Source organism: Pangasianodon hypophthalmus, chromosome 10 (genome assembly GCF_027358585.1).
Source record: "Pangasianodon hypophthalmus isolate fPanHyp1 chromosome 10, fPanHyp1.pri, whole genome shotgun sequence".
NCBI classification, from domain to species: Eukaryota; Metazoa; Chordata; class Actinopteri; order Siluriformes; family Pangasiidae; genus Pangasianodon; species Pangasianodon hypophthalmus.
Genome location: NC_069719.1, coordinates 1,918,567 through 1,935,542, shown reverse-complemented (window position 1 = coordinate 1,935,542; position 16,976 = coordinate 1,918,567). Strand labels below are relative to the sequence as shown.

The 16,976-nt window shown below is 41.1% G+C and overlaps 2 protein-coding genes across 2 annotated transcripts in view; both read left to right on the top strand.

Annotated features, from left to right (window-relative positions):
- The window catches only part of LOC113547724 (deleted in malignant brain tumors 1 protein-like), a 31,740-nt gene extending 16,089 nt beyond the window's left edge, over window positions 1-15,651 (top strand). The window contains exons 7-13 of the mRNA XM_053237503.1: window positions 1,020-1,170; window positions 1,861-2,057; window positions 5,561-5,711; window positions 6,402-6,598; window positions 11,822-11,972; window positions 12,128-12,306; window positions 15,530-15,651. Coding sequence (XP_053093478.1) covers window positions 1,020-1,170; window positions 1,861-2,057; window positions 5,561-5,711; window positions 6,402-6,598; window positions 11,822-11,972; window positions 12,128-12,306; window positions 15,530-15,651 — 1,148 coding nt within the window. The remainder of the gene's footprint in view (window positions 1-1,019; window positions 1,171-1,860; window positions 2,058-5,560; window positions 5,712-6,401; window positions 6,599-11,821; window positions 11,973-12,127; window positions 12,307-15,529) is intronic.
- A 142-nt stretch (window positions 15,652-15,793) lies between these two features.
- LOC117598256 (cubilin-like) overlaps window positions 15,794-16,976 on the top strand; it is a 133,024-nt gene continuing 131,841 nt past the window's right edge. Inside the window, exon 1 of the mRNA XM_053237502.1 lies at window positions 15,794-15,818. The gene's annotated coding sequence lies outside the window, so the exon portion shown is untranslated. The remainder of the gene's footprint in view (window positions 15,819-16,976) is intronic.

Here is a 16,976-nt window from a genome sequence, read left to right as displayed (position 1 = left end):
AAATGACCCCTGCACATCCACTGATATAAACTAGTCCTGTGGCTGAATGGCATGAATAACATTTCAGCCTAAGCATACTTAACAGAAGGGCTTTTAGGAACAATTTTAGCCCTCTCAAATCTAGAATCACACAGACACCATGATCATTCTGAACTACAAAATATGTTTTGACTGTGCCTCTGTCCAAGAGGAAACAAATTTCTTGGAAAGAAGCTGAAAATGTGATGGGAAAATTGATGAGGCCCTGAGCCCTGAACAGGTTAAGGCCCAAAAGCAGGACTGAAGTTTGTATGCCTGCTACATTGTCCTCAGAGCAATTTTTTAGCTGTAATGCATCCCAGTGGCATTTAAGTGGCAGGCTTTGAAGGGGCAAAATCATTACCTTCTCTCCCTACAGAGAGAATGTAAATGGTGCAGCTTTTTAAAAGTAAACTGTGGAAGGCAGCTTAAGAGCGTGTCAATGACAAAGGATGAGAACGTGGGTGCGGCATTGATTATACCGTACAACATCATCTGATATTTATAGACAAGCATAAAAAACGCTGCAATTGTCCATCTCTAAACCCTTTTTAATCCTATTAAATTTATGATTTTAGAGAACAGAGGAAGGAGGAGATAGTAAGAAAAAGAAGGGAAAGAAAAAAGAAAAGCAGAAGAAAAAATAAAAGAGAAAATAAACTATTTTGCATGTGTATGCACTTTTGAGCACGTCAAAACAAAACCCAGTTTTACAGCATAACAGAAATTAACTATTGAAAAAAAGAAGAGGAAAAATAATGAAGAAAAATACAATGGGTATTACAATTCTAAAATGAAAGATACTCAGAGGTATTAGGTCGAGTTTTTCTGCTTGTCTTAAAACCCACAGTGCTGTGAAATTATAACAATGTAAACTTATTTATTGGCATATGCTTGGTGTAGATAAGTTTGAATAAATAAATAACTGATCCTCTGCTGTCACTGCAGAGTGATACAGCATTTAAATGTTGATATTGTGATAGAAGTGTGATATTTTTCAGGTGGAGATCCATGTGGTGGAGATCTGACTCAGTCACAAGGGGAATTTTTCAGCCCCAATTTTCCCAATAATTATCCTGAGGGAACAAATTGCACATGGAGGCTCGTGAGCCCTGAGCAGCAGGTGGTTTCGTTAACCTTCGTGTCTGTTGAGTAAGAAATTATTTTCCTTCATTTTTACTTGCTGATAAATTACACGTCTTTAAGTAAATCCTGTTTACTATAATGCTAGTTTGTCAGATAGAGTCACTTTGAAAAACAACACTGTTACAAAAATTAGGTATTAAAATTAAATAATTAAAGTAAACAAACTCCTTCATTCAGTAACTCACTAGAATGGCCTTAATGTCTTCATGCCAATAGCATGGATGCAGTTTAGCCACATATTTTTTTATTTGCAGTTTCTATGCTAAAATTCACAAGGCCTTTGCCCCTTTAAGAACAAAATGCGGCTACTGTCAGAAAGAACCTCGTAAAAATGAATTTTTGCTGCTCAAGATGGGTTAAAACACACTCAATGTTTAAATGCATATTTATCATGTTAAAATTATATTAGAATCATTGTTGGAAAAAAAAATTATTTAGGCCAAATGGCATCACAATAGTGCAATCAGCCAGACTCACTTTTTCAATAGGCACCTACATATACAACCCCTGCACGTATTTAATTAAGTATCCTGTTTCTGGCAGAGTCTTAGCATTTTGGTATAATTACTCTTTCGGGCACTAACATTTTAAACATTTTCCAAGCAGATAACAAAGCACTTCTGTAAGCCATTTGGATAAGAGCATCTTTTAAATGGAGTACATTTAAATGTAAATGTAAATGTGTGTCCTTCTCAGTATCGAGTCATGCTTAGGCTGTGGGTGTGATGCTGTACGTGTGTACGACGGCCCGTCCACGTCATCTCTGTTATTGGGAACTGTGTGTGGATATGTAAGGAAGACATTCAGCTCGAGCAGCAACACTCTAACTGTGGTTTTCTCCAGTGATAACTCTGTTAACCGAAGAGGATTCATCGCACACTGGAACTTTACAGGTGATCTACACAATAATGTTTATGATTCTTGTTTTCACAGTTTTGGTTGTTTGTTTTGCACTTTATCTCAATAAAAATCTGCACTTGCATCCATCTTCACCTCCGTTACATGACAGAAAGCTTGACCGATATTATGGAGGCAGCAGTTTTTTTAGCGTCCAAGAGGCTCTCCTGGAAAGAGAGCAAGAGGTGGGATCAAGAGGGTAAGGGAGCTTGGGTCAGGGCCACTGAGCAATGGTGTGATGCCATGTGCCCCCTCAGAAACTTTTTTTTAAAGGAGGGCTTCTGGCCGATCCAAAACCATCTCCCACCCTCCCTGCCCCACTTCGGAAGTCATTCTGCCTCCTTGCTCCACTGCGGACGTCGCTCTGCCTTCGTGCTCCATTGAGGAGGTCACTCCGCCTTCCTACTCTGCCGAGAACCTCGCTCTGCCTCCTTGCTCTGCTGAGGATATCTCTCCAACCTTCCTCCTCCTCTGAGGACATCACTCTGCCTCCCTGCTCCAATGAGGATGTCGCTCCGCCTTCCTACTCCTCTGAGGATGTTACTCCGCCTTCCTGTTCAGCTGAGGACATTACTCTGGCTCCTTGCTCCTCTTAGGACATCACTCTGCCTTGCTACTCGCCTGAGGACATCACTCCCCCTTGCTACTCAGCTAAGGACGTAGCTCAGCCTTCCTTATCAGCTGAGGATGTCGCTCCATCTCCCTGGTCCGCTAAAGACATTGCTCCTCCCCCCGCTTCACGGTGTATGTCGCTCCCCCTTCTAGCTTTGCGAAGGACGTCACTCCCCCCTCTGGCCTCGCAGAGGATGACGCTCCCCCCTAGCTTTGAGGGGACATCCCCCCTTTGGCCTTGTGGTGGATGTAGCTCCCCACTCTGCTTCAGCAGAGAATGTCATACATTCATAAATACATTTATATTTTCATATTAACTATTTTACACTGGATATAATCCGTGTTTTAATGTTGGTCTTAATGTGACTTGAGAAAGAACACTGGACTCAGGCCTATGTGCAAAGGATGAATTCACATGAGAAAAACAAGTTCAACGTAATCAATGGCCTTAGAGCAGAGCGGTGCACATCACTATCAGAAGAAGAGTGGAACAAACACAGTCCATCGCCTAGGCAGGCTCCAGTAAGTCTGCCTCAATTTATTTGCACCAGGCTATGCAGAGGACTGCGTAAGATGAGAAGAAGTAAAAACCATGGTAGATTAACAGGCAGAACTCACAGTAAACATGAAAGAGTTATGTCCTGTAGCGAGTCGCCGAAGCGATGGGCAGAACACAGACACAGCCAAGACAGGATTGGTGCCAATGAGGGAGAATTTACTTTCTTAGAGTGTAGGGAAATTGGCAGGGGGGTGTTGTAGATGTTGTAGGAGGAGAGACGTTAGGGCAATGGCTCGCAATGAGTCCCCTTGGGCCAGGCGTCATGGCTTGGGCAGGCTGTTGGCTTACTTATGCACAAGCTAATTCTCCCAATCACATGACACCTGTGAACTGGGCAGGGTGGGGCAAACGCATGCTTTCTCCGAGATGTGCAAGGCTAACCTCCACAACTTTTCAAACTCTGACCAACAGGTGAAAGACAGAAATGAAATCCCTTCTACCCTAAGAGCTTGGCCAATGGCTATCTCTACTCTGGGCCACAGATGGCTGTGGCACAGTTGGGGTTGGAAATAGCTTAGTTAGTTAAGTTACACTCTCTTGTTTAAATTTAAGATAATTAATCTACTCTGCGAGTCTCCCCTAACCCAAAGAGAGCATTCCACTCTTTTCCAGGAGAGAACCATGGCCTCAGATTTGGTTCAGAGCTGTGCAACAGTATAGAGCTTGTATGGAGCTACACATTCTAACTTGCCCTACTCATGCATAACCACACATTTACATTAAGAAATGCCCTTAAGTTGCCATATACAATATGTTAACAAGCTTCTGTTGAAAATGGGTCATTTTACGGTTATATGTGTGCAATCTATTACTCCAGAGACATTTGGACAACCTGTGATGGTGTGAAAATCCCTAATTGTTGTCTTTTTCTGCTGCCATATTTGGAAGTGGCATTATTTGGCTCATGGTTGGTTGGGAAATTCCAAACTTAATATGATCTCTCTAACAGATTATTGTTCCACAGTTCAGTGCAAAAATGTGTCTTCTCTATTTTTTCAATAGAAAAAACTGGATGTAAGAGAGAGTAGTTAAGACATAAGCAGTTGGGAAGTGGAAGGCTTTACCATGACAGATATTAGGTGGAGGTATTTAAATTATTGAAGATCGCTATTGAACATGATATGCAGATGTTAGTAACCTGGGGGAAGCAGAGCTCTGGGTGCATGCTGCCGCACAGTGGGACTCTACCTTAAACCAGTTGTCAAAACACGGCAGTATCCTTAGTCATCTGGCCATCTTGCATACAGCCATGATTATTTAGAGTGACTTTGAATTGGAAGGCATATCTCAAAAATCATCTGTGCTCTTTAGCAATAGGAACATGAACAAATGACCCCTGCACATCCACTGATATAAACTAGTCCTGTGGCTGAATGGCATGAATAACATTTCAGCCTAAGCATACTTAACAGAAGGGCTTTTAGGAACAATTTTAGCCCTCTCAAATCTAGAATCACACAGACACCATGATCATTCTGAACTACAAAATATGTTTTGACTGTGCCTCTGTCCAAGAGGAAACAAATTTCTTGGAAAGAAGCTGAAAATGTGATGGGAAAATTGATGAGGCCCTGAGCCCTGAACAGGTTAAGGCCCAAAAGCAGGACTGAAGTTTGTATGCCTGCTACATTGTCCTCAGAGCAATTTTTTAGCTGTAATGCATCCCAGTGGCATTTAAGTGGCAGGCTTTGAAGGGGCAAAATCATTACCTTCTCTCCCTACAGAGAGAATGTAAATGGTGCAGCTTTTTAAAAGTAAACTGTGGAAGGCAGCTTAAGAGCGTGTCAATGACAAAGGATGAGAACGTGGGTGCGGCATTGATTATACCGTACAACATCATCTGATATTTATAGACAAGCATAAAAAACGCTGCAATTGTCCATCTCTAAACCCTTTTTAATCCTATTAAATTTATGATTTTAGAGAACAGAGGAAGGAGGAGATAGTAAGAAAAAGAAGGGAAAGAAAAAAGAAAAGAGAAAATAAACTATTTTGCATGTGTATGCACTTTTGAGCACGTCAAAACAAAACCCAGTTTTACAGCATAACAGAAATTAACTATTGAAAAAAAGAAGAGGAAAAATAATGAAGAAAAATACAATGGGTATTACAATTCTAAAATGAAAGATACTCAGAGGTATTAGGTCGAGTTTTTCTGCTTGTCTTAAAACCCACAGTGCTGTGAAATTATAACAATGTAAACTTATTTATTGGCATATGCTTGGTGTAGATAAGTTTGAATAAATAAATAACTGATCCTCTGCTGTCACTGCAGAGTGATACAGCATTTAAATGTTGATATTGTGATAGAAGTGTGATATTTTTCAGGTGGAGATCCATGTGGTGGAGATCTGACTCAGTCACAAGGGGAATTTTTCAGCCCCAATTTTCCCAATAATTATCCTGAGGGTACAAACTGCACATGGAGGCTCGTGAGCCCTGAGCAGCAGGTGGTTTCGTTAACCTTCGTGTCTGTTGAGTAAGAAATTATTTTCCTTCATTTTTACTTGCTGATAAATTACATGTCCTTAAGTAAATGTGAAAAATATATTAATGCTTCTTTCTGGCTAGCCTGTTTACTATAATGCTAGTTTGTCAGATAGAGTCACTTTGAAAAACAACACTGTTACAAATATTAGATATTAAAATTAAATAATTAATGTAAACAAACTCCTTCATTCAATAACTCATTGGAATGTCTTCATGCCATTAGCATGGATGCAGTTTAGCCACATATTTTTTATTTGCAATTTCTATGCTAAAATTCACAAGGCCTTTGCTCATTTAAGAACAAAATGCGGCTACTGTCAGAAAAAACCTCGTAAAAATGAATTTTTGCTGCTGAAGATGGGTTAACACACACTCAATGTTTAAATGCATATTTATCATGTTAAAATTATATTAGAATCATTGTTGGAACAATCACAATAGTGCAATCAGCCAGACCCAATTTTTTAGTAGGCACCTACATATACAACCCCTGCAAGTATTTAAATAAGTATCCTGTTTCTGGCAGAGTCTTAGCATTTTGGTATAATTACTCTTTCAGGCACTAACATATTAAACATTTTCCAAGCAGATAACAAAGTACTTCTGTAAGCCATTTGGATAAGAGCATCTTCTAAATGGAGTACATTTAAATGTAAATGTAAATGTGTGTTCTTCTCAGTATCGAGTCATGCTTAGGCTGTGGGTGTGACGCTGTACGTGTGTACGACGGCCCGTCCACGTCATCCCTGTTATTGGGAACTGTGTGTGGATATGGAAGGAAGACATTCAGCTCGAGCAGCAACACTCTAACTGTGTTTTTCTCTAGTGATAACTCTGTTAACCAAAGAGGATTCATCGCACATTGGAACTTTACAGGTGATCTACACAATAATGTTTATGATTCTTGTTTTCACAGTTTTGGTTGTTTGTTTTGCACTTGGTTTCAATAAAAATCTGCACTTGCATCCATCTTCGCCTCCCTTACATGACAGAAAGCTTGACTGACATTATGGATGCAGCAGTTTTTTTAGCATCCAAGAGGCTCTCCTGGAAAAAGAGCAAGAGGTGGGAGCAAGATGGAAAGGGAGTTTGGGTCAGGGCCACTGAGCAATGGTGCGATGCCATGCGCCCCCTCAGAAACATTTTTGAAAAGGAGGGCTTCTGGCCGATCCAAAACCATCTCCCACCCTCCCTGCCTCACTTCGAAAGTCATTCTGCCTCCTTGCGGACGTAGCTCTGCCTTCGTGCTCCATTGAGGAGGTCACTCCGCCTTCCTACTCTGCCGAGAACCTCGCTCTACCTCTTTGCTCTGCTGAGGACATCTCTCCAACCTTCCTCCTCCTCTGAGGACATCACTCTGCCTCCCTGCTCCAATGAGGACGTTGCTCCGCCTTCCTACTCCTCTGAGGATGTTACTCCGCCTTCCTGTTCAGCTGAGGACATTACTCTGGCTCCTTGCTCCTCTTAGGACATTTCTCCGCCTTGCTACTTGCCTGAGGACATCACTCCCCCTTCCTACTCAGCTGAGGACGTTGCCTTGTGGTGGATGTTGCTCCCCAGTCTGGCTCCGCAGAGAATGTGGCTCCCCCTCTAGCTCTGCCTTTGACTTTCCTCCCCCCGCTGGCTTTGTGGTGGCCGTCGCTCCGGAGTCGAGCTCCACTTTGAACATCATTCCACTCCTCAGCTATGTGGAAAAAATTGTTCTACCTCACTGCATTATGGTGGATGTCGCACTTTCTTCGACCTATGCTAAAGGTGGTGCTCATCAGGACTCTGAGCAGCTGAGCAGCATCACATCTGGCTGTCCAGGACCCCTCCTTGAACTTTTTTTTTTTGAGCATTGGGAACCGTGCATTAAGGGGGTGGCTGTCATGGTTATGCTGAAATTAATGCTGGACTACCTTTCCCAGGAGCCTCAGCAAGAGAAAAACAGGAATGTCTCAATCATCCTCACCTGTGTCTCGTTTCACCGTAATTAGCACTACTATATAACTTCCTGTTTTTCTATGTCATATTGTCAAGCTTTTCCTGGTCCATGTTTTGTTGTGTGTGCAACAGCCTTGCCCAAAGTCTGCATGTTTTTGCTAGTGTCCATTGTTTATGTTTATGATTCTTGTTTTCACAGTTTTGGTTGATGTTTTGCACGTTTATTTTTTTTTTCATCTGTCTTCCCCTCCGTTTTGTGACATATACATGTAAATGAATATACATATAAATTTAGATCCCTAATGGGAAAGCCAGAGGTGATAGTGGCAAGGATAAAGTGACATTGTGAAGAAAGGTTGAGAGAAACCAGACTCAAAGGAGAACCCATCCTCTTCTTGGTGACACTGGATAGTCTAAGAGTCAATCCAGCTTTCTCTATCCCTGCCACAGATTACAGCTGCTTCTGAAGGTGTTCTCAGATGTTCCCTAGCTTATTGTGAGGTATAATCTCTTCAGGAGGTCCTGGGTATGCCCCAGGGTCTCCATCTACTGGGACATCTCTGATACAATTGTATCATGAGCCAACCTGTGGGATCAAACTGCCATGGAGATTAAGTTCAGCAAACATGTTGGGGAACCTCATTTCTGCCATCTGTATTTGCAACCTTATTCTTTTGATTCTTTCCAGTACTGTGGAAAAGAATCAGAAAATACATTTATATTTTTATATTAACTATTTTCCACTGCATATAATCCGTGTTATAATGTTGCTCTTAATGTGACTTGAGAAAGAACACTGGACTGAGGCCTATGTGCAAAGGATGAATTCACATGAGAAAAACATCACATGGCCTTAGAGCAGAGCGGTGCACATCACTATCAGAAGAAGAGTGGAACAAACACAGTCCATCGCCTAGGCAGGCTCCAGTAAGTCTGCCTCAATTTATTTGCACCAGGCTATGCAGAGGACTGCGTGAGATGAGAAGAAGTAAAAACCATGGTAGTTTAACAGGCAGAACTCACAGTAAACATGAAAGAGTTATGTCCTGTAGCGAGTCGCCGAAGCGATGGGCAGAACACAGACACAGCCAAGACAGGATTGCTGCCAATGAGGGTGAATTTACTTTCTTAGGGTGTGGGGAAATTGGCAGGGGGGTGTTGTAGATGTTGTAGGAGGAGAGAGGCAATGGGGCAATGGCTCGCAATGAGTCCCCTTGAGCTAGGCGTCATGGCTTGGGCAGGCTGTTGGCTTACTTATACACAAGCTAATTCTCCCAATCACATGACACCTGTGAACTGGGCAGGGTGGGTCACTTTTGACCGGGATCATTTTATTCCATTATAAATCCACAATAATACATATATTATCACCTAATGTTGTATTAGATCTTTTTATCAACTTGGAGAACATTCCAAGTTTTGAACTTGTATTTGCTGTGTATGTCCTGCAGGCCTCATTTACCTAAGCTCATACCACTCGTTTTTTCAGGGAAAAAAACATTATATAGATATTATTTTGACTATAACAAATACTAAGATGAAACCTATTGTACCATTTATCACAGAGTACTTCACTGAAATGTTTACCAAAGTCACATTTTTGAAACCAGTTAAATTTTCTAAACTTTGGCACAAAATAACAACTTTTGTGTTCCCGGTCAAAACTGACCGGTATGATTTATTTATTGAAAACAAAAGCCCAAATGTACACAGGGAAAACTTAACTATATTACAAAAGTAATGCTTGAACCATACCCTGTATGAACACATTTACAATTTCTCATTTAGCTCTGAAAAGACAGTGCCATAGTGTCATCCCAATGTTCCTCAGTTTTGTCCTCTCATGAGCATGTTGGGCAATATACTGAGGTCATTGCATGTTCTTTGCAAATGTATACACCACATCTGTGGCACACAAAGCTTGTTTTTTTATCTCTTGGTGCACACAGTTTGTACCTCTTTCTTATGCCTCCTCCTTCTCTGCTTGGCGTGGATGTTGCTGCTGTTGCTTGCATGTCTCTCACCAATGCAGCAGAGGATGGTGCTCGTGGAAGGTGTCAGCGCCCTTGAATGAGGGGCTCCACCATGCTTTTGCCAAGTTCTTCAAGGAACAGTCTCCTCTTGTAGTTTTTGCCCTCCTTTCAGCCTGGATTGATCTCCCTCCAAACCACAAAGGCATTATAGGCCGACACATCGATGATATTGAAAAACACCACCATGGGCCAATGTGCCGTCATTCTTTTGAAGGAGTACGTGCCAGTAACCTACAAAAGTGCAATAATCAGTAAATAACATTATGAGTGCATACAATTGATATTTTATGTCTTGCATAGTAACATGAAATGTTTGACAGAAGCACTGTAAATAAATTAGCACATCTAAAACATATTTACATATTCAAATGGAAATAACTGACTCCATATTGTTCATAAACTCAATGAACATTTTACCAAACAGTGTGCCTTATGTTTGTAGTGCAGATAAAACAATCTGGTAATACAAACAATTACATGAGACTTGAAATAAAAAAATCTTACATACCTTATCAAGGTTATCAACACCCCCTTTAGTCCTGTTGTAATCTAGGATGGCGATGGGCTTCTTGTCCTCCTTGGTACTCACGGCGGCATCCCTGTGCAGGGTTGTCATCAGGAGCACATTCTTATTTTTCTTTGGGGTGTAGGACACAAGAGTGTGTGTGTCAGTAAAGGCAAATCTGTAGGAAAAGCTCTCCCTGTCCTTGGTTGTCAGAAAAGCGGGAGGCAACTCAGGCTTGTTTTTTCTTATTGTTCCGACCATGGTCAGTTTTTTTTTTGGAGCAGCTCCTGACCCAGGGCATAGCTTGTGAAAAAATTATCACAGGTAATGTTGTGTCCTTGTAGCCCTGCTGTCATTTCTAGGACCACCCTCTTCCCCTGATTTTTCTCAGGAATACAATCAGCCAGTTTGCCTGTGTACACTTGCATGTTCCAGGCATAACTTGTCTTTCGCATCACATGCTGCCCATATCTTTATACCATACTTAGATGGTTTGGCATATACTGCTTGAATGGGCACCGTCCCCTAAAACCGACGAGATGCTCATCAACAGTGATGTCAGGACCTGGTTTGTAAACGAGTGGCAGGCGCTCCACCCAATTTTGCCAAACTTCCCTGATTGGTGTCAGCTTGTCGTGTTGACGGCGGGCAAGTCTTGTGTGGCGGTCATCAAAGCGAATCACATGTGACAGGATATGGAAGGTCTGGAAAGACATTGTAGCCCGAAAAATTGCCTGACCAGTGTCCCCACCCCATAAGCTGGATGCAGATTAGTTCCAGGATTTGTAGACACCACACAAAATCAACACACCCACGTAGGCTTCAATATTCACGGGGTCTACCTCCTTCCAGGCATCTCCATAAACCTTTCTCCCCTCCAGGTTTGTCATGTTCGTGACAATGGTTACAATGGAGTCCGTGAGGAAAAGTTGAAAACAAGACTTGATGTCATCCATTCGGGATATGGCATATCGTGTTGGCCCTGGGGTCATCCTGATGACATTTTCACTTGGAAGCCGACCTTTTCTCTCATGTGGGGATGACATCCAGGAAAAATTTCCATTTTTGGACCGTAAGGAGACCACAACTTCAGCTGGGTCTTCTTCCTCTGGGTTGTACTCTGTGTTATGCTCAACCTCTGACACTTCCTCTTCTAAAGCCTCCTCACTGTCAACCTGGCTTCTCTCCTCCTGTCACTGTCAGAGCTTCATGTGCAGCATATCTCTTGGCCATTGTGCTGTCACAGACTGAACTGTGAGCAAGGTCTGAAAAAAGCTTTGTATACCAGAGCTGCAAGAAAGTTGTATGATTGAAACAATGTTGCAGTTTTGCTTTTCAACAGGTGTGGTAACCGTGGGGTAAAAATTATATTGTCAATATATTCCCGTGGGGGTTGCCATGGAAGCCAAAAAGGGGCATAAGATGTGTGTGTGTATGTGTGTGTCTGCTCAAAGACACCTGCGTGTTGTGTGGTAAAGGAGTGTAGAAACTTCAACTCTGTTTTATACACTAATTGTAGTCTTACCCATTCATTTCCAATGACCAAATAATTAAACCTCTGTGCTGCCAAGACAGTGTTATACTGCATTTACAGTGAATATAAACTGATATACAGAGAAGTTTGATATTTTTCAGATGGAGGTGCATGTGGTGGAATTTTAACTCAATCAAAAGGAGAATTTTTCAGCCCCAATTTCCCCCTTAATTATCCCAATAATGCTGAGTGCACATGGAGGCTGCAGGGTCCTGAGCAGAAGGTGGTTTCATTAACCTTCACGTTTGTTGAGTAAGAAGTTATTTTCCTTCCTTTTTATTTGCTGTTTAATTACAAAAGTTCATATGCAAATGTGCTTCTCTTGTTTACTAAAATGCTAGTTTGATTTTAGCCAGTTTACTATAATGAACATTATATTGCATTTTTTACTTGCATTCTTTCTTCAGTTTGGAGTCAAACTGGGACTCAGTAGATGTGTACGATGGTCTGACTGATGAGGATCCACATTTGGGTGCTGTGACCCAGACAAATTCATTCAACTCCAGCAGCAGATACATGACCGTCACTTTCTCCAGTGATTGGAGCGTGACTCAACAAGGCTTTCGAGCAGAATGGGCTTTCATAGGTAAGTGTTATTTAATCTCATTACAATTCCATTCATATTGTATATGGACAGTTCAGTGCAAAAATGTGTATTCCCCTTTTTTTTCAATAGAAAAAACTGGATGTAAGAGAGAGTAGTGCAGACATAAGCACTTGGGAAGTGGAAGGCTTTACCATGACAGATATTAGGTGGAGGTATTTAAATTATTGATGATGCCATTGAACATGATATGCAGTTGTTAGTAACCTGGAGGCTGCAGAGCTCTGGGTGCATGCTGCTGTAGGCATAGTGGGACTCTAGCTTGAACCAGTTGTCTAAACATGGCAGTATCGTTATCCTTATTTGCTGTTATTAGTGTCCCCTTGTCACCTGCTCTGAAGGCGGAGTCTCGGGCCATCAGCAGCGCACACATCTTCTCTGTCATCCATGGCTATTAGCAATCTCATAATAATGGGGTAACCCCTTTTTTAATTGCGGCGCTCTGAAACCTATAAGTTAAATTGCACTCTCTTGTTTAAATTTTAAATAATTAATCTACTGTGCAAGTCGCCCCTAACCCAAAGAGAGCATTCCAGTCTTTTCCGGGAGAGAACCAGGGCCTCAGATTTGGTTCAGAGCTGTGCAACAGTATAGAGCTTTTCCACTATTCCTCAGCCTGGCTTAAACCAGCTTTGTTTCTCTTAAAGTTCGACTATCAGAATTATTAGGTTTCCTTTCCAGGGGTCTGTAGACCAAAGCATGTGTAGAATAAGATCTAAATCTGTGCCTAAGAATTGCCATTATTCACTAGAAAATTGGCATGTACAATGTATGTCGATAAATCCTACACATTCTAACTTACCCTACTCGTGCACAACCATACATTCATATTAAGAAATTACCTTAAGTTGCCATATACAGTATGTTAACAAGCTTCTCTTGAAAATGGGTGATTTTATGGTTATATGTGTGCAATCTATTGCTCCAGTGACATTTGGAAAACCCGTGATGGTGTGAAAAATCCCTCATTGTTGTCTTTTTCTGCTGCCATATTTGGCTCATAGCTGGTTGGGAAATGCCAAACTCATCTCCAAATTCATTGAAATGTGCCTGTGAATAAACACCCTAGAGTAGGAGTGACTTTACTGTTGTCATTGGCCTCTCCACAATTGAAGCATATTGCAGGCAGAGATTAACTAAAATTGCACTCGGCAAATGAAACCCACTGATAATTAATCAATGAAATGAATTAGTATGATGACATATTAATTGGGATGGGAGCTCCTCATAATCCTTTTATTTACAGTTACACTTTTCTACCACTAGTTGTTTCTGCTGTACACATGGTATGATGAATAGTTCTAAACATATGCACATCCTCACACACAAGATTCACTTGTCATATTCAATTCAATTCAATTCATTTTTATTTGTATAGCGCTTTTTACAAAGGTCATTGTCTCAAAGCAGCTTTACACAAACAAAAGTAAAGTGAAGTGTGTGTGTGTGCCGTCTCTGATGAGCAAGCAGGGCGACGGTGGCAAGGAAAAACTCCCTGAGATGGTGATAGGAAGAAACCTTGAGAGGAACCAGGCTCAACAGAGAACCCATCCTCATATGGGTTTACACTGTAGTGTGCGTGTGTGTGAGCACAATGTGTGTTGGTGTAGTCCATGGAAAACAGCTGAAGCGTTTTCGTGGCAGTATGAAGCATTGCCGGTGGACAGGTCCAGAGTGAAGGGGGGGAGGTCTGGATCACCGGCAGCTCAGGAGTGTAGCTCGGCAGAAGGAGAAGGAAAGTGGTTAGGTACACTCACAGTCACCGTGTGGAGATAAAACTCAACATCCACGAGTCCCCCAGATCTACTCCTTTGATAAAAACACTAGTCGCTAAATGCTAGGTTAAATAAATAAGTCTTCAACCTCGACTTAAACACTGAGACCGTGTCTGCTTCACGTACATTAACTGGGAGACTATTCCATAATTTTGGGGCTTGGTAAGAGAAAGCTCTGCCCCCTGCCGTGGTTTTGGCAATGCGTGGTACTGATAGACAGCCTGCATCCTTAGAGCGAAGTAGGCGCGGCGGAACGTAAGGTACTAACATATCGCTTAAATACTGCGGAGCGAGACCGTTTAATGCTTTATAGGTTAGGAGTAATATTTTAAAATCGATGCGGAATCTTACTGGGAGCCAGTGTAATGTAGATAAGACTGGCGTGATATGCTCATACTTCCTAGTCCTAGTAAGGACCCTCGCTGCTGCGTTCTGAACTATCTGAAGCTTATTTATGCATCTAGATGAGCATCCAGATAGTAAAGCATTACAGTAATCTAATCTGGACGTGATAAATGCATGGACTAGTTTTTCAGCATCACTTAGCGAAAGTATATTTCTAATCTTAGCAATATTTCTGAGGTGGAAAAATGCTAACCTGCTTACATTATCTACATGCGCCTCAAATGAGAGATTAGAGTCTATAATCACACCGAGATCTTTTACTGTTAGACTACTTGAAACAGAGAGACCATCTAAAGTAACAGTGTGATCTCTAAACTTACTTCTAGCGGCTTGTGGTCCCAGTACCAGAACCTCTGTTTTTTCTGGGTTTAGCAGGAGAAAGTTGCTTAGCATCCAGTCTCTTATGTCTATCGCACATGCCTCAACTTTCTTTAACTGGCTATTCTCATCTGGCCTAGCTGAGACGTATAACTGTGTGTCATCAGCATAACAATGGAAGCTAATATTATGTGTGCGGATTATGTTACCTAAAGGGAGCATGTATAACGTGAAAAGCAGTGGGCCTAAGACTGAACCCTGCGGAACGCCATATTCTACTCGATAACGTGCTGAGTGGTCACCATTTAAATCGACAAACTGATAACGATCGGTTATCACATTCTATTCATAGAAACTTGTGTGTCATAACTGCCCAGGACAATACCCTTCTCCTTGAACAGAGAGCACATACTTGTGACCCAGTATTCCGAAAATACCAAAAAAAAAAAACCTTCTTACATGCAAATAAACCTGTTTACTTGCCAACTCGCTCTCTTCACTTTCAGTTGCCCTCTGCTAATGGCCACATATGCTGACACTCTTTTTAGGATCCTGAAAAGTCCAGTACAAAAGTAAAGAAGCAAATGTCAGAGACAAATCATCTCTTATGACTACATTTGGAGTGCATTGTATACAATTATATACTGGGCAACCAGTGTTATAGCCTATACATTTTTGGTCTTAAACATATTTTGTTCTTTGAACAGATTCCCCATCCTGCAGGTATAACTGTGGTAACAATCTCAGTGTGTGTTCCTGCACCAGCGACTGTCAGGACAACAGAAACTGCTGCTATGATTATAATGGTGAGAAAAATGTCAAGATTTAATGATTAAAAAATATCCCAAGGACACATTTGTAAATTCAGTTCCTTAAGATAATTTACAACACCCGTTGATATATAAATAAAAAAAGCGTAATAATGTTTGTTTCTTAATATGATCTCTCTAACAGATTACTGTTCCACAACTGTCCCTGAAACAACACCATCATCAGGTACATTTACATGAACAGGAATAAAAGACATGGTGTGGTGCTTTTATAAGAGATAATCAGCGATGGGGTGGTGTGATGATGTGAATTCACTGTTATCACCCTAAAGTTGATTGTTTGCCTATAACAGCATGTCTCAAAGTGTTTTATTCCTCTTGTACAACAGCAGTTACAGTGGTTACATTTTAAAGTTGGCAATATTGTGGATATTCCTGAAACAAGTTAGTTCATTTTCTCACTTATGTTATAACAGCTATAAACAGTCGTTCCCTCACCAAACCTTTTCTTTCTCTCTCAAAGTTAGTAAAAGGGAAAAGAGCAGCTAGTCAGGTTGCTGAGAAACTGCAAAACTCCTCCGTTCTGAAGGTTCATCCCATGTTTCTTGCATAAATGTTAAATACATATCTCCTTACAGAAAACTTCACCAGCATCTGCATTAAGTCTCTGTGAATGAGCTGTTAGAAACCATAAATATTAGCTTGAGTGCATTAATATTAATTAGGATTTGCAGCTAAACTACTGTCAATGCTGCTATTATAGAAAATGAACACCTTCCAAACGAGCCAAATTGAGCAGCATTGTGGTATAGCATTAAATATCAAACAAATTTTGCATTGTATTTAATTTTTAATATATTTAAATATCAAATGTAGCATTACTTTAATAATAATTATTTAATGACAGTTGAAATGAAAGTTCAGCTATTCTGGTTTTATTAAAAGGAGTGTAGCAAGCAAACCAAAGGGCTACTCTATACTCAGAAACATGACACAGGCAAATGGTCTAGCAAGCAGCAAACAGGCATAAACTAGACAAGAATAACTCTGTAAATGTGAAGCAGGCTATAGTCAAAACACTAACCAAAACAGACAGAAAACAGAGGCATGGATTAGTCACAGACACAAGGCTGAAGCATGACTTTGAGTGAAAACCAGTGCTTGACTGGAGGTCATGTGATGAGGAGGTCTGAGGCCTATGGAAAGTTGACTATAAGCTCAGTGTGTTCATTAGGGGCAAACTAACAAACAATCGTCCTAACAGCTCCTTCAAACAGACTTTAGAATCATGCTCTTACTTTAATTTTCTTTCTCCTGCTAATGGACTCTCAGTGTAGACAGCACTGAGAAAAAGTTATACAACTCATACCTATCTAACAAGATT